This window comes from Athene noctua, chromosome 1 (genome assembly GCF_965140245.1).
Source record: "Athene noctua chromosome 1, bAthNoc1.hap1.1, whole genome shotgun sequence".
NCBI lineage: Eukaryota > Metazoa > Chordata > Aves > Strigiformes > Strigidae > Athene > Athene noctua.
In genome coordinates, this window is record NC_134037.1 from 50,705,179 (window position 1) to 50,730,259 (window position 25,081).

The 25,081-nt window shown below is 38.5% G+C and overlaps 1 protein-coding gene across 1 annotated transcript in view; it reads right to left on the reverse strand.

Annotated features, from left to right (window-relative positions):
- Positions 1–24,314, reverse strand: part of PREP (prolyl endopeptidase) — a 111,607-nt gene extending 87,293 nt beyond the window's left edge. Inside the window, exons 1-6 of the mRNA XM_074923200.1 lie at positions 24,211–24,314; positions 23,975–24,049; positions 17,032–17,165; positions 13,943–14,073; positions 10,978–11,187; positions 10,277–10,398 (exon numbers count right to left, since the gene is read on the reverse strand). Coding sequence (XP_074779301.1) covers positions 10,277–10,398; positions 10,978–11,187; positions 13,943–14,073; positions 17,032–17,165; positions 23,975–24,049; positions 24,211–24,213 — 675 coding nt within the window. The 5' untranslated portion in view covers positions 24,214–24,314. The remainder of the gene's footprint in view (positions 1–10,276; positions 10,399–10,977; positions 11,188–13,942; positions 14,074–17,031; positions 17,166–23,974; positions 24,050–24,210) is intronic.
- Between the last annotated feature and the right edge of the window lie 767 nt (positions 24,315–25,081).

Below are 25,081 nucleotides of genomic sequence, written 5' to 3' on the forward strand. Positions count from 1 at the left end.
TACATAAAGTCATCAAAGAATCTTTCTTTCTACTCAAACTTTACAAACATACTCTGTTTCCTGGCAAAGCTTTTGAAAGTGCCAGTCCATCAAGGAAAGGGAGGAAGTAACAGGAAGTCATCAACTTAAAATTACCCTCTCCTGACTGTTTTGAGCATATTCCAAAGTTACCAGATTTAGATGTTTTATTAACAGCTGATACAGAAAGCTGTTTCCTGTCCACATTTTTACATGACAATATCTAATGGAAATTTAAACCCATACTCACAGAATATGAATCTGAGTTCTGGAAACTTTCCACTTGGTCCTAATCACATCTTATAAAGCCTTCTTATTCATATATTTAATTACTTCTCAGATTTACTTTGCTTAATATTCTTAACATTAGTTGTGCAAAATATCTGTAGAATTAGTTATGCAAAATACATTTCAGAAGAATTAGGTCCTAACTATACTGCTATTCAAAGAGATTCAGTTTTGCAGACACAAGAAGGGAACTTAGTAGAATACAGAGCCAAATCTCAGTATATGAAAGCCAACAAAAAAAACCCCAACCACCACAGACTCCTGAAAACCAAAAAAACCTTTCAAATTTGTATTTATAGGTTGTATTTTTTACAGGCATTTTGTCAACAACTAATTATACCACTATAAAAACCTCATACAGCCGAAAGCTTACAAGGCCAATACAAGGTCCCACTGGGCCAAAAAAAAATTTACATGAAACAGCTAATACAGCTTTAACAGGGCAACCTGCAAAATTGAGACATTTTGCTTCCTCCTGCCAAGACTGAAGTATATCCAGAAACAGAAAATAAGATTTGGCGATCTTTTCTGAAAGAAGCACCTTCAGTGTTTTCAGACAAACAATAATTAGTTGTTAGTTTTAAACTAGTGACTGCAATATGCTGCTTAAACAACTGTTCATATTTGTAAAAGCATCAAGTTTCCATCTCTTCCTCACCAACTCATAAAACGTGTTAAAATAATTGCAAGTGGTATATACACATATAAATTTCCATTAAAACTCAGAGTAGGGTACACAAAATTCTTTCAGACATAATCATAACCCACATAAATTTGTTCTTTGATGCGGTGAGTTAATGGTTAACAGAAGACTGTTCGCTTTCCCAAAACTTATTTGCAAGTTTCTGATTATGATGTTACAAGAGTGATTCAGAAGCTCTGATGACAGCAAATCTGAATACATCTAATGAATTTTTCCTTCCACATTCCCAGCTGGACTAGTGAAGAGTTGATAGCAGTTTATGTTTAATTTGAATTAGGAATTCCCAAACCATATTGCTGGTGGGACACCAATTAGGTCTGTCTCTATTCCTCAAGCTATTCTTACATCAGTGAGTTCTACAACCCAAAGAAGTTTGACAGAAACAGGACAAGACACTGCTGACTGCAGCATCCTAAAATGTTTAGTATTATACCGCAGATTTAGACATCCACATTGAAAAGCTCCAGTTTGATAAGCAAATACTGGCTGCACTACCAGGTTATGTGGTCTCCACCTCTACCTCTTCCTATTGCTATGGTTGCTTGTATGCATGCAGGTTCATTCCCTTAAGTCATGTCAGTACAGGCATTTACCATCTGTGTGGTAAACCAGACTGGGGAGCTGATTCAGCTAAAAAAAAAAAAAAAAAAGCACAGTGAACAAAAAACCCAAGAGAAAATAAAAATTAAATAAAAGAAATCATCCAGAAAAAAAACCAAGAGAAAACGAATAAGAATCCAGAAAAAAATAAACCAAAAAATAATCCAGGAAGGGGAAAAAGAGAAAACCACACAAAATTTTAAAAAAAGAAGTCTTCAGTTCACTGTGCAGTTGCACAAATGGCTGAGCTCACACACCACACCAAGCAGCTGGAAACATAAATAATAGGGGCAGAGATTACTTAAGGCATCTCATATGGCAGTACTGATGAATGTGTAATCATGGCCAGAATGACACTGACTCTTCTATACTGTAAACAGACAAGAGTCTGTGTTTCAGAATGGCGAAAGGAAATAGGATTTCCCAACTATCATTGGGGTCATCCTTTACACCGCTACATCATCTTTATGAGCTAAACTGCAATCCTTGCTCTTGGCCCACAAACTTACAAACTGAAATTTCATACTAGCATTTCACTCAAATCTTAGAACGCATTCATGGTTCAGCATAAGGGAGACAGCTGTAATGTCAGAACTGACAGCTTGGATCAGAAGTAAATTCTCCCGGTTTCTCACATCCAAGCTGAAAAGGAAACACATCTCAAGAATTTCTGAGAGAGATCTGGAATGTTAGTCTGTGTATATTTCTCTCATTACAATCATTTCTGATGTTTCAAACAGCATCCACTGGTAAAAGGTAAGGAGGTTATAAAGCAACTGAGCATGTTAAAATGACATTTCAGTCCTGTCAAAATAGGACAGAAGAAATCCTGTAGCCTGTCAAATGGAGCTTTTAAAAACCTTCAGCATAACAATTATTTTACTGGCGTAACACAACATTAATCCCTAACTCAGCACCAGTAAAGGAAAGATTATTTCAAAGAGCTGATGCTGGTATATAGTTTGTAGTTTCATTGCTGCCATTCAGTCACTTGGCAATTTTAAATTAATTAGATCTATTATTTCTGAAATAGTTGCTGTGACCATCTTTACACCACACAAACATACAGAAGTATCATGATACTGTGCTCTCCCAAGTGCTATTCTTTTAGTCTTTCAAAAGGTCAAACTCTTTAAAGTAAAATCTTTACTATAAACCAAAACTTCTTAATAAAGTTTGGGGTTTTTTTAACTAGCAATTTTGTTCCAATGTTATCCATTCTTTCTATTTTGATGAAAAGTAACCACTGCTTAGAAAAACATTAAGAGGTGGTTTATCTATAACTTCAATAAACTAAAGCCTAATTAGTAAAAGGAGTTTTTCAACTACTTAAATTTTTTTCTTTCGTTACAAAATATAGTTAATTCATCATATAAACCATATAAGGAACCCCAAAGGGTTATGTGTTCTGCATTTATAATAGCAGTAACCATCTACAAGGACCCACAGCAAAAGTGAAGTTAAATATTTTGTCTACTAGCAGCACACTTCAGACCAAAAATTCATACATAATTAAACAAAAAAAAAAGAAAAAGAATGAACAGGAGAAGGTTGTTGGGTTTTCAGACTTCCTGGCTTTATGTATTAGTCCTCAACCAAAACGTCAATAGGAGAGACATTAAAGTGCTTTGCTTTCAAGTAAAGTGCATGACAGCAACCCCAGTGAATATTAATGCTAGTTCTTTGAATACTACTTGGGTAGTCACCACTGCAAGATTCAGGATAAGGAAGAGGTCTCTATTTTTAGTCCACAAACAGGGGCTCTTTGAGTGCATAATATTATATTAAGGCAACTGTATATCCACATCATTCCTTTTTAAGCTAACCCGTTGAAAGTTTTACCACCTTTGCTCTTTCTATTATCAAGGTGGAAAAAATTAATCACTGTATAATTTGCTTCTGCGCAAGATATTAAAAAAATCAAATAAGCAAAATTTATTTATTAGATAATATGCCTGTGTTGAGGAAAAAACAAACCTACTCCTTTTAATCTACAACCTGATCGGTATCTATAGTTATTTTACAAACTACTGCTATTCATGCACTAGAGCCCTTTGCATATGGAACAAGGTAAGCATCACTGCTATCTAATGCATTTCCAATGAAACAAAGCAAATGAATCACATACCAAAAAAAAAAATCAAAGCTCACAAAAATCAGACAGAATCAAATCTTTCAAACAGAACCAAATGGTTAAATTAGTAAGTGGACTCCATGTACCCAGTCATGGGAAGATCAAACCATCCAGAGAAAGTAAGGTGGGTGGCAATAAAAATGCACGCATGCAATGCATGGCATTAAAAGCTAGAAATTAAAAACCCATAGCATCAATAAGCTGCATTTTAACACTGCTACAGTTTTCATTATATACTATGTATGTAACAGTTTGAAACCACCCAGAGTGACTGACTAGACTTTTTAATATTTTTTTTTCTATTCATTTAGAAATGTACCCAGTTGCCACAGTAAAAGACTGATGACAGCAGTTACTTCCTAAACTTTAACATTTTAGATCAATGCAGAAATTACCTGCCTTTTGTTACTTGTCAGTATTTTAAAGCTTCCCATCAGATGAATAAAATACTGAACACAAAAACCACAAGCAAAATGTCTTCTACAGAGAGAGAGTAAGTAAAAATTCCTGTAGAACTTGCTGAAACATTTGGTCCGTGTAAGATGAGAGCAATTACACTGTCTGAACAGCCTCAAGTGTTGTAACATCATAGATGTGCACACGTTCTCGTGTCACAAAGTTCTACTTGCACAACAACAAAGTCTGTAATCTCCCAGACCTTCAAATTCTGATTTTATTAACTATTAGAAAAAGCAAAGCTATTTCCTTTCTTAGAATAGGAAACAACTTTTTCATTAGATAAAATTATCATGAAGGGTTCCTTTTTAGGGGTGTGCGGGTTTTTTTGCTAATGAAAGGAGCATTAAGCTATGTTCCAACATTATCTTTGCAGTGGTGCCACAAAGCCACTGAATCAAGTTTGCATATAGCTCCCATCTCATTTTATGTTCTAGCAGTCTTTCGAGAGGATGAGGCTGGGGCAAGAACTCCCTTCCACTAAGTGACCTCTTGGGACTGTCTGCACAATCCAAGGCTCCTGGCACTGGTACTTAAAGGCTACAAATGCTTTGTTTTTGTTTTCTATTTGCATCATACTGGTTTAATCAACTAGATTTCAGAAGCTCTAATGATGGGTGATCACACTAATGCATAATTTCAAGATCAGGTCCAACAGAAACCACTTACCATATTCTGAGGAGCAGGTCTGATATACTCTAGGAAGGACATGGCCTGGTTATAAGGAAACAAGATGCTGATGTGTGCTATCCATCCATTCCCTGGGTTAGAAAAATTGCTTTGGGCATTAATTCAATTTCCTTATTCCAGACAGGTGCTAATATAAAGAACCTCTGATGACAGCTGGTATAAAGAACATTTCTATTCTGAATACATTTCTAAGCTTGGGGTTGAAGGAGACCTACCAAAGTCAAAGAACTGGGATTTTGTCCCTAGGATCTTCATGCTTATAACTGTCTCAACTGCCAAGAGGACACCAGCCAGCCTTGTTCAGAAGAGAAACACAGCAATATGTACATGCCTATTTACACACATTCTCTTAAATCTAGCACAGAGTAAAATCAGTAGCCTTCTGAAGTGACAAACATCATTATTTTTCTTGTGGCTTTCAGTTTGCCTTTTTTTTTTTTTTTCTTTTTTTATAAGTGCAATGAAAGCACCAAAGCATCAGGACCCTGGCTATGTAAGAGATTACCTTCTACCATAGCCTCATGTGCAGCCAGAAATATTGAGAAATACTGCCTGCCTGTTTCTTAATGGTAAAATTCTACAGAGCTATTGCCAGGGTAGTAAGAAGTTATTCATAGTAAGCTTCTATTCCAGATTCAGCCTTGACAAAGATAGTGTAAGGCTTTAGAAAAACTCCCATAGCCCTGTTTCATCCAGCAGTGTCTCACTTGAGCAAACTGACAATGTTTTGAGCCTTTCCCCTTCATGCTGCTCACTCTTTCTCTGTGGATGCTGCACTTGCACATTCCTGCAGTGAAAACACACCATAAGCAGCACACATCTGGCACAGCTTACCCCTCTGTGCTCTGAATTTCATTTGCAAGATCACTTTCCTGGCTGAGAACCACTGATGTTAACTGACAGTTCTAAAAAAGATAATTGTCAATTCAGGGACTGTGCAGTGTTTGTTAGACAACATGAAAAATTGTACTTGTTTTATTGCTGGCAGAAATGGGATGGAAAGGTTCCCCTCACCCCTTCCTTTCTCTTCTGTTAACTTTCCTGCCAGTACCATAGGGACTTTTAACACTACCAACTGTGAAAGGCTCTCATATAACTTATTGTTTAACTTTGAGAATAACAGTCTGGCTGTGAAAGAGAGATATGCTCTGGGAGTCTGCAGAGCAAGCAAGAACATGCTACTTAAACAGAGAAGCACGGGAAGCTCCTTTCTTCTGAGAACAGCTATGACATTGCCAAGGTTTAAAAATCTTCATACCAGACTGCCCTCTACTGGGATGTTATTCAAAAAGCCTCCATCCCTGCTCTTCCCAACTCCCACTACCACACTAGAATCTGTTCCAGGAATACATACGCTTTTTCTAGACTAACAAAATTATTTGATAGACTTTTACAAAACTTACATATCTGACTAACAATAAACAGGGTTTTTTTACCTCACAAGCAATCCATTCAAGTAAGGAGTTGGAAATGCATCTGTATTTCTATGCCAACACCATTTCCAGCACCACAGATTTAAAGTCAAGCATAAACTGGGGCTGGAGTGGAATGTGTAATGAGGAAAAAAAATGAAGTTATTTTCTTACATGTTGTCCTGTAAATGTATTAAGCTAACAAAATTTTACACAACCCTCTTTTGTCCTAATCAGCAACCTAGTTTCTTCTCTCCACTGAAAATACACATCACACCAACTTCCTACAGTGCACCTGATTTTTTTTATTATTATTATTTTTTAGTATCATGGCAACATTATTACTTTTGAAGTCTCTGCAGGATCTCTTTGTCACCCGCTTTTCACTTGCAAGCAAGGTATTTCTCTCCCTCGATCCAATGGTTGCGAGACCTGCAAATTCTGCTCTAAACCTGAGTACAGAAGTTCAACCTCCACACCCACTATAGAGAAAGGTTTGGTAGTTGAGACTAGACCACCCATACCGTAATCCAACTGTCTTCACTGAAGGTTATGTAAAACATAAAAGAACTGAAATGTCTTTACCTATTTGGTCCCACAAGACCTTCCAAAATAAAAACATTTGTTTATTAATCTGACAGGAATGCATGAAAGTGGACATTCATTAAATGTTGAGCAGTGCAAAGCTGTATTTTAAAATCTGTGGCAGTACTTAGCACCAAGTAAGAATATTCAGGACAGTGACAATATGCCATATAATTTGATTTTTACTAAAGACATTTTAATTTTTCCCCCATTACTTTGTGGTTTTCCACTTTCTCAAACACATACTTCAAAAAAATTGACGAGAAAACTTGTCTGAATGGCCTGAAAAGAAGATTTTTAACCTACTGCACAAGGATGAAACCATGTTTTGCAAATGCATTGTTTTGGTTTGGGTTTTTTTAATTGCAGAATATGGGTTTTTCTGACCATTAAAAACCATTTTTCATTTGTATCAGGATGACAGAGCCACATTTTACAGCTGGAGCTCACAGCAGAACTCCAGATTATATCAGCTGTTTTAAAGTACTTTCACTTAAACTCATGATTATTTACCAAGGTAGATCTCTGCTTTACCATTCCTCCTTAAAACAGCATTTCTTGTTAAATTTCAGCATCTTTGGAAGTTTACGCCTCCTAGACATCAAGAGAACAGTCATAAGCAGCAATACAAATTTATTAAGTAAGAACCCAGTGCAGTGAGATGTTTCTCTACTCACCATCCTCCCCACTTTCCCAGTACTTATGGGTCTGTTTCAATTCCTGTAGTTTCAGAACTGCTAGTTGCACTACATTCTATTATTTTCCTATTCCACAGCAAAAGTTACTACTACCAGTCTGTTCTTCCCACTCCAAAGATCTTTTGATTGTAAGGGCTATATATTCTCATTAATCACAAAAATTACCTGAGACATTTGGTATCAGAAAAACACATACTACTTTTACATTTAAAGCTGCCTCAAGCTTTTCTTTCACAACAGAAGAGCCAGGAGATGCAGGATGACTGCTTCTCTGTGCTCTGGAAAAGCAAACTCTTTGCTACTCACTACATGCACTGTACTATGGATTCTCTTCCATGGTCCTCCTCCTATTAGGTTCTGTATTTCCGATCTTGAAATTCTCCAGCCCTGCTTCTTCAACTTAGATAAGAAAAGTCTCTGTTAGTGTGCTATTATCTCAGAGATTTTGCTACCTATAAGACAAGTGTACCTCTACACCTAATACAGAAGGTATCATTTCCACAGAAATTAATACCATCTGAGACTGCAAACTTTCACTACCCTAAAAAGCTGTACAGTCTAATGAATCAGACTGCAATAGTCCTCCCCCATAGAAAATGAATATGCCTTCACAACAACATGTGTAGTTTAGCTCACGACACTGCAAAGCAATAATAATAATAATAATATGCATCACTTGTGAATCAGTGGATACATCACTACAAGACATCTGTCACCAACAGAAAGCCCATTTATTTACAGAACTAAGGAAAAATAAGGATAATGATTTCCAAATTTCATTTTATTGCCAGTTAAACTCAACAGAACTGACTAGTTTTTGAACAGTAAAAAAAAGAAACCAAAACCATTCCAAAACCCCATTTGCAAGTTTACACCAATATTCAGGTGCCAAAAAGTACTGTCATGGTTTAAACCTGGCCGGCAGTCAAGCATCACACAGCCCCCCACCCTGGGGAACAGAGGAGAGAGTTGGAGAGGTAAGGGTAAGGAGACTCATATGTTGAGATAAAACCAATTTAATAATGCAAATAAAATTAAAATAATAATGATAATAGTAATAACAGAATACACAAATGGGTAATGCACAATGCAATTGCTTACCACCTGCTCAGCCTATTCCCAGCTAGTGATTCCAGAGAAGAATGGATCCCAAAACCACCATCTCAAAAACCCAAGCAGAGCTTCCCGATCAACCCTTATCTATATACTGAGCATGACATTAGAGGATATGGAATATTCCATGGGCCAATTTGGGTCCGTTGTTTTGGCTATGCTCCCCCGCAGCTTCTTGTGTACCTGTGTGCTAGCAGGACACAAGAAGTTGAAAAGTCCTTGATTTCTAAGCAACAACTAAAACCATCACTACACTATCAACATTCTTCTCACATCAAATCCCATCATGAATCCAAAACACAGCACTGTTCTAGCTACTAAGAAGGAAGAAAAAAAAAAATAAATTAGTGCTACCCCAGCCAAAACCCAGACATGTGGCCACTTTGCTGGGGAGACCTTCACATTTTCACTCACTGTCTCATTTTGAATTCCTCTGTTCAAATTCTCTGAAAGAACTGTTCTTTTCTAGCAGCCCACAGAAAAGAAACCCTCAACATTTTCAGGGGTTAATGCGTTGAAAAGTGATGCAGACGATCAAATTTTTAAAAAGAGGTATACTGTCAGGGAAGACTAGTTCCAGGAACTGAATAACCCAAATCAAGGTAAAAACATTTCATATTTATCAACTGTCAGACCAAGACACCCCATACAGAAACAAAATGTACTGATTAAATGTAGTAGCTAGGAGAGTACAAAGAAGTACAACAGGTTTTTATCCACTAGAAAAACATCAGTTCCCTGATAAACAGAATGACCACTGCTACATTCCCACAGCATTTAGAACAATGCACTCAATAAAGCACTGTTAAATCTAATATAAAGAATAAACCACACATTAATTAGGAAACTTAGGATCATTTGAATCATTCAAATAAGAGAGAACAGAGCATGGTTACCTATCATTCTGGTTCACTAGGACTTTGCTCAATATAGTAATAATTCAACGAAGTAAGCTTAAGAAATCAATTCCAGCAGCCACTTGTTCCATCTCCAGTAACACAATCCACACCGTATTTGTGTCAATAAAGCTTGTTGTAGGGAAACTGAAAAGTCTCCAACGGTGCACACACACAGTATTAACAGATTTTAACCTGTATGTCTCCATTCTTCAAGTAAGTAGAAGGGCGCATTTCATTTTCAGGAAAGACATCATGAAAATAAAAAGAAACTAAATAAACACACAGCAAGGAATATCTACACATGCTGACCATTGAAGAAACCTTTTTGCACAGGAAACAAAGGCTGGGGCTCAGCACTGATTAAGAAGAAGCAAGAACAGTGACACATTGTCCATCAAATGATCCTCCTCTGTTCTGGAATATGTATCAGGGAGAAGTGTGCTCAGTGAAGAAAAAGGGCATGTGATTGTGTCATTACAGGATTGAGGACTGATTTAAAGCAAACTAGACAGTTTTATTTTCAGCAACTTTATCAATGATTCTTAGTTCAACGGTCGACTCTGCAACACTAATAAAAAGCGTTCTTTTAATAAAATGTTTTCCACTTTATACCTGCTATCAGTAGTTAGAATCTGAAAAACTGAACATAACGATGACATGCTTCAGGGTGTTTACCGTACCTCAGCTCCACCCATCCATTTCGGTTCATCGGGAAATTCAGCACACAGGATATCTTCCGACTGGTTAGTTCCTAATACATGATAATGCAGCTTTTGGTGCAGGTTAGTGGAGGTCTCAGTGCCTAGTGAAATGCAGATATTTAAACCAATTAAACTTTTCACCATCACTGCCTTATAATAAAAACTGCTAAATTCCTTCCTTACTGATGCTTCTCAGCACTTTACTTTGTCTGCTGCTCCTTGAGTTCTGCTAGCATAAACATTGTGTGTTGCTGTGTTGTGAACCACAGATTAATCTGGATCACTAACAAAAACCTTATGCCCCAGATTGATATTTATCAGGTCCATCTCCCAAGCCAGTTCACCTATGCCCACACAAATGCATAAGGGGAAGACATTTAAGTAAGCTGTCACCAGACATCAAATTCCAGACAATAACACCCTGTATGAAGGCTAAGTAAATCATTGCAGAGAAAAAGAAAAGGAGCGGCAAACTTCTAAGTGAAAGAGAGGGACAGGCAGACAAGAGGATACTCACACTAAATGAGTATAGGCTTGGGTCATCCAAGACATAGTCTGGTATCTAACTGTATAAACTAGTATAGCTAGTTCTATCAGTATAAACTACTACTTGCTAATTATTTGTTGCACGAATCTACCATAGCTTCCACATAGCATGCAAGTAGTACAGCCACACTTACCATCACTTTTCCCATCTTGTTTTGGATAGCAGTTATAGAACATGCCTTTTCCATCATGGGTCCATGCCATGCAACTGAATTTAACTCTCTCCAGTGTGTCTGGAAGATCCTCAGGGCCTTCTACTTTCATAAACTTGATAGTAACCCAATCAGAGCCACTAGAACTCAGCCCATACGCAAAGTATTCACCGTCTTCACTGAATGCATAACCTAGGAAATTTGAACCAAACATAATGAAGTAAGAACCAGCACAAGGAATCATTGTTTTCAAAAACTGTTTCATTATTTTGCCACACAACTTTTTATTTTACTACACACTAGCCAAACCCCAGTGAAAGACAGGTAAAATTGGAAAAGTAGTTAAAAGAACTGTGCTCACCAAACATGGAGAGAAGAGGGTTTATTTTCTTAAAGACAGCACAAGAAACTACATCTGCTATCATTTGGGATTCACAGCACTTTTCCAGTCTCTGTGGACTTCTCAAGTAGCTCACAGAACTGAGTTTAGGTATGCATACTCAATACAGATGTTCAATAACATTGCTTATGCCCAACACATGAATAATGATTTGAGCAATAATTCTTCTACTTCCCTGGGTTTTGAGGGTAGAGGTGGAGACTGAAAATGCACGCAGGTAGGGAACTTAAAGTAAGATTTTAAGAGAGAAACAATACCAAAGAAGTCAACAGAAATTGACACGCAAGCAATGCAACCTGAAATAAATGACTGGAGTTGCTGAAAACTAGACCTTGCAAAGCCATGAAAACTGAAGCAATTGGAAAAATTTGCCACTAGCACACAAATGGATTAATCACCAGTATTCTCAGCTAAGACCTCTCTGATACATATGTCGCTCTATCCAAACTGTGAGGAAAACATGATTCTGGCAAAAATTCAGAAGAGCTTCCATCACAGTTGATAAGGATCAAACTCACTCTTAAAATCAACTCAGGTGAAGAGATTGAATTATCACAGGCCTATACAGACCTGAAAGTAACTACCAAAAAAAAAGCACAAATAGGTTTGAGAGGCACTACTGTGCCACTCTTAACATATTCTCCCCCTTAAGAACATGAGAGAGGCCATTCTGATTCAGAACAAAGCTTCTCCCAGCTATCCTCAGGAATAACCACAATGAGATGCCTACAAAAGAACAATGCAAGCACGTGTAATACCTCCCTCAAATATTTGTACAGCCTCTGTCCATTTTTAGCTTAGGGGACTTCTTTTCCATGAAGTTGTTGAATAATAATTGTCAATGCTTCCCTTTTCCTTGACCTTGTCCAGCTTGCCTTTAAACTCATTGAAAGTTTTCTACACCACCGATATCAATTGGTAAGGGGTTCTACAAATCCACTTCTTGTGGCATGAACCATCCCCTTTTGTTTGCTTTGGACTCTACTCCCACTGCATTCATCTGATACCCCCTCATTCCTGTAATTGAACAATTATGACTAACTAATCCCTATTCACACTCTCTATGCTACTACATGTCACAAATGATTCTCTAGACCTCTATTACATCCCTGCTAAATTGTTCCTTTTCCAAGCTGATTGATCTGGACATACTCAATTGTTTCTGACCTTTGCTCCATACCCTTGATTGTTACTACTGCCCTTCTCTGAACTGTATTTCAGAGCCCCTTTTGAGCCAAGGGGACTAGAACTATATTTAGTATTCGATGCAACTCTATAAACCCCTGGGTTGCTAATGTAATGTCATTTTCTTTTTTGTTCTCTATTTCCTTCTTAATCATTTCTGATATTTGATGTGCTTGTTTGGCTGCTACCAAGAACCAGGCTGACATATTCATGGAACTATCTATTACAGCCTAAAAATTGTTCCCAAGTGGTCATGATCAGCTCAGAGACCATTCCACCCATTCCTCTACAAATGAGGTTAGGATTGTTTGTTCCCTTTGCATAACTTAATGGATCTGCACAGAGACTTTTGCCTGTTAATTTATTGTTCACTCACTATCGTTAAGGTCTTCTTACAGCTCTTCAGTCACTCTTCAGTCTTTACCTGGAATAACTTTGTATTATCACCAAACTCTGTTACCTTACTGCTCACTCCTTTTTCTAATATATACGTACATACTGAACAGTGCAAGTCCTAGCATAATCCTTGACAGAACTCTACTGGTGATTTTCACTTTGGCAGATGATCAGTTATTCCTGTCCCTGCCTTTAAATCAATTATTTATCAAGACCAAGAGTTGACCCCTGTTGTTCCATGACTGTTGTTTCTCTAAGTGCATTTGGAAAGAGACTTTGTCATAAGCTTTTACTTATACAGTAAATACAGAACTATATTAACTCAATTCCATATATCCACAGTTTATGGCAGAACTTCTCACTAAAAAAAACCCAACATATTTATTCTCTTCAACTAGGTCTCACTAGAGAAGCATCCACTAATTCTGTCCTCTGTTTTTATTAACTTGCCTTGAACAGACTTAAAGGACTTCTAGGTCTAAGACACTTGGTCCTACAATAAGCCAGCAGGGAGTGGGAAAATGGACAGCTAACACAAGCTAAAGCCCTGGTGAACACAAGTAATTTTTTGATAGTCATAAAAGTTAATGCTACATTCCTTCACAGTCTCTTACTTGAACTTCCTGGCTTGTGTTAAAGATGCAAAATACAATTTTAAGAGAATCAGTCAGATAAATACATGAACATTTTTTCTCTGCTATGGACACCCTCAAGATCTGTTCATATTTCAGTGGAAACCTATTACAGAGTTGTGAAAAAAAAATTGAGAAACTGAACAAAGTTAATCATGAATACAGTGTAGATTTAGAAGTGTTCTTCCGAAACAAAATACAAATCCACATATGGCTATTGTGACTACTATGATTAAAACAAGCCACTCTAGCCATATAGGTGAAGAACTGGGAACCAGTTCCAACTTCTGCTGAAGACCCAGACTCATTCAGCAGGAGCTGCAGTCTCACTAACCTCGTAAAGCCACAGTGCCATCATCAGAAAGCTTATTTGGATCAAGAAAAACTTTGGCATCGGCATCCAAGGAATCTTGTACATATAAAACTCGCTGGTTCTGCAGTCCTGTATTGTAGAAGTGAAAATACCTAAAAGAATGCAAGAGGGAAAATAAGTAGGAAGAACTCAGATTTTCAGTTAGGCAAGCAAGCAAAACTTGTATGAGATTGTCATTAAGTGAATAAAAGACAGGTAAATATATAACGGAAACACAAGCTTCATAGCAGAGTAGGAATCATGGCTTCCTCTGTGGCTGTCAGGGATTTAACCATCCTCTGTAGGTGCCTTTCTCTTCCCCTTAGCAGAGAGGAAGTCCAGATACCAATTTCTAGGCCTCTAAAAATAAGAGGTCTTTCATCCCAATGTGAAGAGACTGCAGGATGCATCCAAAACATCTTTTAAAAATAGAAGCTGCATTTGCCAAGGTGCATTCCAAACAAAGCAAATTATACTATAAATCTACATGACTGTACATTAAACAACTCTGGCAGCCTTGGTGTTTCTCTGTTACAAGTATAGGCACAGATTCCCATCCCCTATATTCTAAGCTTTGTCATCCATATTGCTGTTTTCAATCTGTATCAGGTGGCAGACAGATGTTCAAATGAAACAGAACTGAAATTGTTTTATCTGTATTTTCCAATATCCCTAAAACTGTGTGTGTTTTTAAAAAGTTGTAGGAACAGAGATTTACAGAATTCTCTTTAGTGAGGGATACTCTTCACATCATATGACACTACAGAGCTCAAAGAAATAACTCCCTTCTATTTAATTCATAGGTACTTACACCCTTCTTTCATTTAACTTCTGACTTTTACCACACAAACCCATGACTTAACAAATCAAATAGAAGCTTCACCTGGGGGAACAGAGGAATTTATGGGGTAATGTTCAAACCTAAACATAAGTTCACATATTTCCCAAGACTGTCCAGTACTTGGATACAAGCATGGGAACCTGGTAAACCCAGAAGGAAGAACTATACTCAAAAGGCCTGGCTAACAATCTGAACAAGTAATAGATTCAAATACTAACAATAATGTTCAGAGAGTGAAAAAGTTGAAAGATTCAAAGGAACAGAAGAAAAAGATACCTTATTTTCCATTTGAACATGCAATTTCTAGCCAATTTCACCTCTGCAATGCTGGGCAATAAGCTGGGAAGCAAAGGTCAAACAATGCGACAGACACAGCACCTCCCTGGGCACTCTTGTCTTCTGCAGATTCTACAGAACAGGTCTTGAGACACTGTCCTTTAGCAGCTATTCTTCAGCAGAAAACTAGAGTAATTAAATTTAAGAATTTCTAAGTGTCATGGGATGTTAAGACAGTTCTTCAAATAGAATAGTTCCTCCTCCTGCCCTTTACTGTTACTTGATAGAGCCCTTTTGATCTCCTCAAACACCATAACATATCGGGGTTTGCTATGATTTTTAAACCACCGTGACTTAAGTTCAGCATGTTCCAAGACATAGAGTAATGCTCGGAAAAACTTAAAAGACATCTATTAAAATCAAAGTACTATCATAAGTTAAAGCACATTAAGCTCTTGGCGTAAATGTTCTTCCTGGTGGACAGTCAGCTGCTTCAAATTAAGACTCCATCTCCAGTGGAGACTATATTCATCACTGCCATAAGCACTTCTGAAACATCAAGCTTTATCAGCACTGAAGATAACTGCACTCAGGCATGTTTGCACTGCACAGGGAGAACGGGTCAGCGAATCCAGAGCAGTCACTGACCAGGCCTGCTCCAGAATCAGATTCAGCATAGCTACATCTGTACGAGCATCACATACAAACTAATAAGCTTTGCCCAACTCGCTCAACAAGGCTTACTTCCCCAGGTGCGGCACTGCCCTAAACAGTTCCACTGCTTTGGGGCTTAGACCTCACACCTCTATACACTGACAAGCTGTGCCACATCAGCGACAACTTAAAACAACACCAGCTTGGGTTCACTACCCACAATATACTTTCATAAAAGCACACACAGTACAGACTTTCCCTTCCTTAGTAACAAGAGCCACACCCTCCCGACAGCATAGAGCAGATAACTGAAGAGCAGCAGATCTCCATGAATATCCATGCAGAAATCTTAAGGCAATGACACATCTTCTGCTCTTCCCTGTGGATGACAGTGAAAACACACCTGGCATATTTGGGTGCTCACTCAACAAGGATCAAACAAATAGAAAATACTGAAAAAGATTATTAGTGCTGCTCATGATTAAGAAAATGGCTGATTGTTTGCACTACCTCTTTTTCAACTGCTAAAACAATCTTTAGATGTTACTAAGTTAACTAGCAGTTTCATCCCTTTACTCTCTTACTCTAGGAGATTGCTAATGTTTCTAAAAGAGGTCACATAAAATTGAGTAGCAGCTGCAGTCTCCAGACCTTTGGCAAGCTACAGAAGCACCATCTCTTTATGTAGTCACAGGGATGAAACAGGGATGTAAGCAAGGTAAGGATTGGAATATAACAAGTTTTCCTTATTGCTTAGAAGATCTTTTTGTATCAGTTGCCTTAAGCCCTCCAAATTATTCTTCCCCTATCCCCTGCAGATATGGGAGCTGTTTTTCACAAGGGAATCCCCACTGCTTTTCACTGGCTATGACAAAACAAAAATCCTACCAGTTCCTCTAAGTATGACCAACCCCAGAGCAGTATTTCAGTAAATATTTAGAAAAACATGCATATGACAGACTTGTGCTGTTTTCAGGATGAGGTGCCTTTAACTATACTGACAGTGACCAACCCTGAAAGGAACTCCTCAAACTTTTACAACAGTTTTCTACAAAGTTGCCTATCGACACTCACAAATCTTCCTATAAAAATAAACAACAAGAAAACAATAAGACTGGGAACTGAAGAGTCAAGCACGTTATGCTCTGCATCATGCAACTATATGCATTAACATTGATTTACTTTTCCTACTTCACAACTATAAAGGAATAAATACAAACATAATTTATAATTTGTTTTCCTAACGAGTAGTTGCTTTTGACTTGCTTTGCATTCATCACCAAAGACATTCCGCACATACCTTTTTCCTTTCTTGAAGTGGCAACTGTACTTAGGATAATCGTAGAGTTCAGTCATTCGTTCTTTGAACAGTCCTCTGACAGGACACTGCTCGAGAAAGGGTACTGTAAGCTTGTTCTGAGCCTCCACAAATGCCTGTAAGAAAACATTACCCCCAAAGAAAGACATGAACTCAAGCAGAAATATGTATTTCCTACAGGAAACACTATTTTCTGAAGCAATGCCTCACAGACATCTTCCCCACCCCATATAGGTTGTGTAGTGTCACACCTGAAGGGTCTTAAATACTTATTTGCATTATGTCACAATACTGTAATAAGCCTGACTGATCTTATATCTTGAATAACACCTCTTCAGGGCATGCACTGGAGTAACCAGTGGTTCAGCCAAGGAGAAGCCAGACTCATATAATTCTCCTCTAAAAACAAACTCCAAACCTCATGCTTTTTAAAAACCCTCCTTATATTTGCTGAAATGGCATAAAAAAGCTACCTTATGGTATATACATAGGAAATACCATTTTCCCTTACTTCACCACAAATATACAATACTCCAATACATTAGGATAAATAAATTAGGAAATGGATAAAGAACAGAGTCCCTTTTGCCCACAGACAGCACTATCATTTCAACAGCTGTGAAGGGCTGGAAGATGATATAAAACATCATGTGAACCATCTGTTCATCCTATTAACATATCATACAGGATCAATCCCAGCCAGTATTTCTTTGAAAGGCCAAAGTACTGTCCACAGATCAGTTCTTAGTTACACAGGCAAGAATGCCTAATTTCTAGAGGAGAACTTTGAGGAGTCTGGTTTCTTTAAAGCACACCACCTCCCTGCCACATACAATGACAGTGGCCAAAACCATTACCACTCCAGCTGTTGGTTAGAGGCTGCTGCTCCCATAGCACGCATGGAAAAACTGGTGCTCTGTTGGTGTTTCACCATCCCTATTCATAGCAACAGTACATTAACGTAAAATTAGGCATCGCAAGGTGAACCACAACTGCTAAGAAGCAGACATACATGATTTTCTGTCTCTAACATGGAGTAAGAAGGACAGGACACTGTGCGTGAGACTGTAATTCACAGCCAGATGTCAGTGATGGCTGTTGTATCACTCTCAGACCCCAGCCTCTTGCCTCCAGCCTGAAACCCTGTCCACTCACCTCTTGCTTACACAGGTCTCCTTCCCAGTTGCTTTAAAAGAAGCTATTCTTTCTACCTGTCCTGAATCTATCATGCAGCAAACAGATCAACACATGTTAACATCTGAACTACACTTCACCACAGGGCATGACCCACAGGAACAGCAGGGCTACAATCCATATCTCACAACTTGTGTTTCACAGTTCTTCAGAAAAGCCAGCTGCTGTACAGAGTACGTGGCACACATTTACAAAACGCTATCAGTGTTTACTCATTTAATTCTTCAGGTGAAAAAAAGGAAACAATAGAACATAAAACTCTTCTGGTAGTGTTTTACAGACATTTCATGTGGTGAGAAGTGAGCATATGGGGCAAAGAGAGACACTGTCCCTCCCATTCGCCTCACTGCCACAGCAGTGCACAGTCAAGAGCTGCATTACATGCCCAGCTGTTTTCAGAGACCTGTCAGGCCAAAAGGTAAAGGAGAAAGTGCATTAATTATGGTCAATCTCCACTTGAGAGGTATTTGTTCATGCCTAACAAAGCACAGAGGAACTGATAATCTTTAAACATGTAAGTGCAGAATCAATAATGCTCTGAGAGCACCTGGCTAAATACTGAAACGTATTAGTTTAAAAACACATGGGCTAGTTACACACACGTCACCACTCAAAGATGACACAAGAAAGCAAGCACTACAGCACTGAAAAAGAACAGATACGAAAAGATACAGATGGCTAACAGTGATGACTTCTGAACCTTTACCCAAAATTGTACCAGCAAGGATCAAGTCAGGAAGCGATCCCGAGAAAAAAGTGAATGCATTGTCAAGGGAAGACCAATTTTTGCTTCTCTTCTCCCTTTGAGGATCATACTGACACAAACAGCTTTAACACCCAGCACGGCAGCACAGCACATCCCAGTGGTAAGTCAAAACTGCATGCAGCTTCCATACAGTACTGCTGTAATTGTTCCCTCCCATCAGATGATGACAAAACTATATCAAATCTACTCAAGAATTACGTATCTGAATTTCTCTAAATGCAAACACATGAATTTCAAAGACCACATACACAAAAATCTAGACAGCGCATGCTACACAAATTAACTACTCAGTGTGCTGTGACATTTCAGAAAAAAGATGTCTTATAAAACCATCCATTGTACTAGATGGGCAAAAGCACTTTTCAGCTGAATTTAGTGGACACAAACTGGCCCACATCTTTGTTTTATCTATCATTAACTCAACCAAAGTGGTAACCCTGCTGCAAGGGTATACTGGAACTGTGCATTACCATTTTTAACTGGCAGTCACACCTACCACATCTGCTTTCATTACTGATATTCAAAGAGGAGACACGAACTTTTCTTCACAAACATTCATTGCACAAGAGCAATATTACATATTAACTATTGCACTCACAACGGAATAACTAGTAATTTTGCTGTTAGATGAACTTAATATATTTTTCCCATTTCCACTTAGTATGCACCAAAGATTCCAAGACTATTTGTAAAAGAGAATGCCATTACTATCTGAAAAATGAAGTAGGAATTTTTGAAAGAGTTCCACCGAGTCCACTAGTCCAGTTTGGAAACTCTATTCTTACACTTTCAAGCATAAGGTTGCACTCATGTTCAAAAAGCAATACATAATTGAAATATTGCTCTAGGTAAAGTACAGGAACACATGTCAGCAGAAACTCTCACAGTAAACAACTCTATCCACCACACCGAGCTAAACAGATGCCCCCCAGGCCATAGGGCTAATAGCAACTCTATACATCTTCATGAGCCTATAAAGATTTTTATTTTACCTATAGAAATCTGCACCTAAAAACCTATCATACGCCTTGAACCAGAACAGAATTTGCTAGCAGAAGAAAGGATAGAATAAGGGTCCAAGTAAGGCATATGCTTATGGTATCAGAAAATAAGGTAATCTGAAAAGCAAAAGAAGTGTTGTACTAAGAGTACAGATGTTCTACTCAATGCTGAAGTGTTTGGCCATTACTTGAGCAGGCCAACTGTTATTTAAAAAAAAAACCACTAAGTTTCATCTAAAACCCCAAAACTTTTTAACCATGCTTTGTTACAACCTATCAGCTTTCTACATGTCACTAAGCTATTCTCTCAAGATAATGATTTCCACTCACAGTATGCCTTCCAAGAAGTCTTAAGATAGAAATTGTTTTAACATTAGCAGTCTTTGTTATTAATCTGTAAAGGATTTACAGTTTAATAGTTACCCCCAAAATCTTCATATATATCTTCTCAGTAAAAGGTAGTTCAGTGCAACTCCTACAAGAGGGCACATACCTTTTTTTAAGTATTACAAAGTAAAACTAAGCAGCCTTCTGGCAACTCAGGTCTTAGTATTTACTTAAGTACTTAGCAAAGTTTTTATTTACATATTGGACAAGGGATTTTTGTTTGCTTACAGCTGCATGTGACTACTCCAACCAAGTACACACAGGGAAAATAGTGATATAGTAAAGCACACAGATCATGAACATTGAAGCACACACTTCTTGAACAACAGCTTTTCCACACGAGACTGAGGATGTGGCTGGATGATGGGTTTAATCAGCTCCAAGACTGTGCATCTAAGAAACAGTCCTGCTTAAGACACCTGCAGATTTCAATAACCTCTTTTTTACAGCAGATATATACACCGCATATGGAATAAGATCATCTTGGTGACCTGGCTGAAAGATTTCTAGACCTGTTTGACTTTCACCTAATTAAAAGTAGGCTGTGGGCTGCTAGAAAAGGAAAGATCCCATTCTTGAACCATCTTAGATCCAACTATCACATGGCCTTGGAATGACCTAAATTAAGCACATGTGCCAACAGAAAACTAATCCACCAAAGGCTTCCCCCCTCCCAGAACATCACCTTGCAATGGCTATATCCAGGCATGGGGGGGGAACCGAGGCCCTCAGGTCAGCACAAGAAGGGAATGAGGGCAGAGATAAACCACAGAACCACCTGACTTAATGTAAACCTGCAAACTCCAGTGGATCAGATACAGGACCATCCACACTCTACTCCCATTGAAAAAATAACTGATTAAGCCAATTAAAGTCCCACCCTTCTATGTTCACTTGTTTGTAAGCTGCTATTATAACTATCAGAGCCCACAAGATCATTTGGACTACCCACAGCAAAAAGTAGTTTGATTCTTTATACTCACAGCTGTTGTGGGTAATTTTTTTCAGTCTCAGTCCTGTTAACCCTATAGTGGACATCAGGTGAAACTACCACAAAAATTCCAGTGGTAAAAACAATCACCTCACTTGCCTGTGCTTCTTTCTCCACACTTCAAGAAATAGTACACTTGATATTTCACTGACTGACATCAACACAGAAACAAAGCGAGGCCTACCCATTTATTTTTTGCGATCACACCAATGCTTGCCATGAGTATTTCTGCTCAGTCTAGAAAAGAAGAATTCCAACATATATGTGTATTTATTCGACAGCACACACCAAATAATTTTGACTGCATATGAGAAAAGATTCCTAACTTAATAAATGAATGATGTTCAGTCCTCACTTTTGGCATAAACCAGAATTTTCACTGTTATACATACTCAAATCAAATGTGTGTTGTAAACAGAAATCGAATAGGGACTCTTTCATACAGATAAGCATGGATGACCAAGGAATTCTTCTTCTAGTTCTGTACGTAATATGTAGAAAAGTAAAGGTATCCTCTTGTTGGAGGTGTACACAGGATATTTTTATTTTTCCCCAAAACAAATGGAAGTTTGGGACATTTAGGTGTGCATAAAGAGAGCAAACAACTTGGAGGAAGAATGGGAAGGACAGAGGTCTCAAGGTCAGCAAACCTGAAGGCTTGAGAAGTTTACAAAGTATGCTCCAAATTCTCTCTGAAGCCTGCACAGCCATTCAATTGCCTCTATACCAGCATCTGGTTATTCTTTGACCTGGTGCAGAACAGCTATTCTGCAGGAGTCCTCCAAACTATCTCAAGAACTTGCAGATAAAACTCCATGAAAAGCTAGCAAGAAAGAGTTCCTGTCAGCAAGCTCTGCTGCAGGGCATAAAGTGAGTGATAAAGGAGATGAAAGGAGTTTAGCCCTTCAAAATTATTTTTTTCTGACCTCTTCTATGACAGAGGTAGAACAGCAAAATAATTCCCTTTGTTCAGTAACTCCTGGAACTTTTGAAAAATATGTCATACTTATACACACACAGGAACTCTAGTAACTCTTTGCTCCATACTACTGCTGCACTGAAAAATTCCGACAGGGCTTGTGTTTTTTCAGAACATAGGCAAGTAAGATTTAACATTTTTTTTATTCCACCAGCGTGACATCTTGTGTCTGGGCTGCTGCATTTTTACAAGGATGTTATAATCCCACAATCTATTTTTTGCCTCCTATATACTACAACCTCTGGAGAATGAGATTCAGCCTCCTCCAACCGTTCTCACTCAACCTGTTCACAGTATGTGGCAAGAACACAGGGACACAAAAAGTCAGGTCTTGGCATTTTCTCAATCCCAGCTCTTCCACTGGATCCCAAAAACCACTTTAATAGGTATTTGTAAAGCCTCTATAAAAGACAGACATAACCATACCTCCCCACACATATATCCCTCTGAATCTGGCACAAAACTATCCTGTGTGTACTGTTTCTTAAGGACGACAGAATCAAAAAATTAAAATACTCACAACTTGCTAAATATCTAATTCAGTGTTAATGTCCGTGGTGGAGTTTTTCACTAAAACCTGGTCTCAAATGAACGTTTTTAATCTACCTGAGTTTTTATATTTGCTGTCAGATTTGTAAGTACGGAATAGGATCCTAACTGTACCTATTTTATCTTGCTCTTGACAGTTACATTAAGTTCTATTCAACCAATTTCAAGCTCATCAAAACGTATCATGGAAGCACATACATGAGAAAACATGGAAGGAATCTCACTAATGGAAAGCCACCTTGCAGGATATCTTTAAACGGAGATCCTGCCCTCCATCTTCCTGACACAATCACACATACTAGATAGACGCCAGTGGTTTAGATCTGGAACTACATTTAACAAAAAGTTATTAGCCATTACAGAGGAAACCCCCTTAACACTGCCACCTACCACTTTCTCACCATCACCCCTGCAACTCCCTACACCATGAGGAACTGTATCACAGTCATACTTACTATTCCTGAGTATTATTCCTCAGCAAGAGACCAGTTCCAGCAGCACAGCCTAGCTACACCAGACTTCAGGCTGAAATCACTGCAACATCTGCAAACTGTAATAAAACCCTAAGAAAGCCTTACTTCAGAAGGAAATTATTTTTAGAAGTTAAAAAAGAAAAAAAAAGATACATTCACACACTTTGTCACTGTACAAAGAAAGCAAACCAAAGGAATTTTCTTCCTATCTTCTAACTATTTCATTATGGCATCTTTAGATGTGCTTAGGACAGTGGATAAAGTGCTCTAAAATCAGAGTATTTCTCTTGAGTGTGACAACACCACCTTGAGCATTGAAATTGTCTAAGAAAAATGGGTGCAAGATAAACAAGGCCTTTGTTTTCCAAATTCTGTGATCTAGATTATACCAAGTGTTCCAGTCTTTCCCTCATTTACACAAACGTACAAAATAATGGCAATGCTGTTGGTGCCATAAGATATCACATGAACTACACCTACATTCAGAAAGTACTGGCAGGTCCTTCAAAAAGAAGAATACCCATAAACCTAGTCTATAACAGAGAACCATGTCAAAACAGCCATTCCTGTACAAAGAAACGTTACCTTTGTCTGTTCACTATCGGGATCTTCAAGCCAGCAGTATGGGTCACTTATTTTACAGCCATGGTAATCCAAGACCTAAATTTATAAAAAACACCACTTTACAAAAAAGACATGCACACAAGTAAACTCTAGTCATCAAGGTGAAAGGTATTTGGAATTTCACAAAAGCATACAGTGCCAAGAAGCAAAGGAAGCGAAAAGCAACAACTTGCTCCCAAGTGAGTTGTTAATATTACCATTCTTTGGTGATGGCACCAAGTCAGCAGAGTTGTCCTCAGAAAAAACAGAGCACCAGAGAAATGCAGAACATGAACATAAACTCGTTCCACAAGACAGACAAGTAATACCCCTCCCCTAACAACAAATCAAAACCCCTAAAAAACCCAACCAACCTAAAACCTCCCCCAAATCCAGGTGTTCAAGTCAAATTACAAGCCCCGATCGCTGGATGCAGCCAAAATGTAGTTTCTAGTTAGGCAATTAATCGTCTCTGGTTTAGCCCTACCTACTATTGCTGCTCACAAACATGCAAGTAAAATACATCTATAAATTTTAAAAAACCCTAACCCACGTGGTTGAATTTACCAGCTTCCTTCCTCCAGTATACAAAATAAGACTAGATACCTACTGTTAGGAGTTGCATGGTTCAGCCTTTTGCTCAACTATGAAAATAAATACTTAAGTTTTTCCAGTGTTCACTTACATCGGCAAACATTCTGGTTTAAAAGCGATGTTAGTTCTGTAAATAATCCCTGGGCTGGCGCCTAAAGCATAGTCCTTTCGGAAGGAAAAGAAAACTGAACCCGTTTTAGCTAAACTTAAGACTGTAACCCTTGTCCATCAAGTTACTGTCGGAACACAAGGAGAGGGACTATTTTACAGATGTGGCACCACACAAAAATAGAGTGCCTGTTCCTCTGCGTGCTAGTCCAGTCCAGCTGGAGGCCTGGATGTCCCCGAAACACACGACGGTACTACAGCTCCGGGATTTGCGCTCCTGGCCCGGCCCGGCCCGGCCGTGAGATCAGCCCCCGCCGGCCGCCCCACGGCCCCGGCCCGGCTCTCGGCTCAGCTCGGCCGGCGGCGCTGGCCCCCGCACACGCGGGA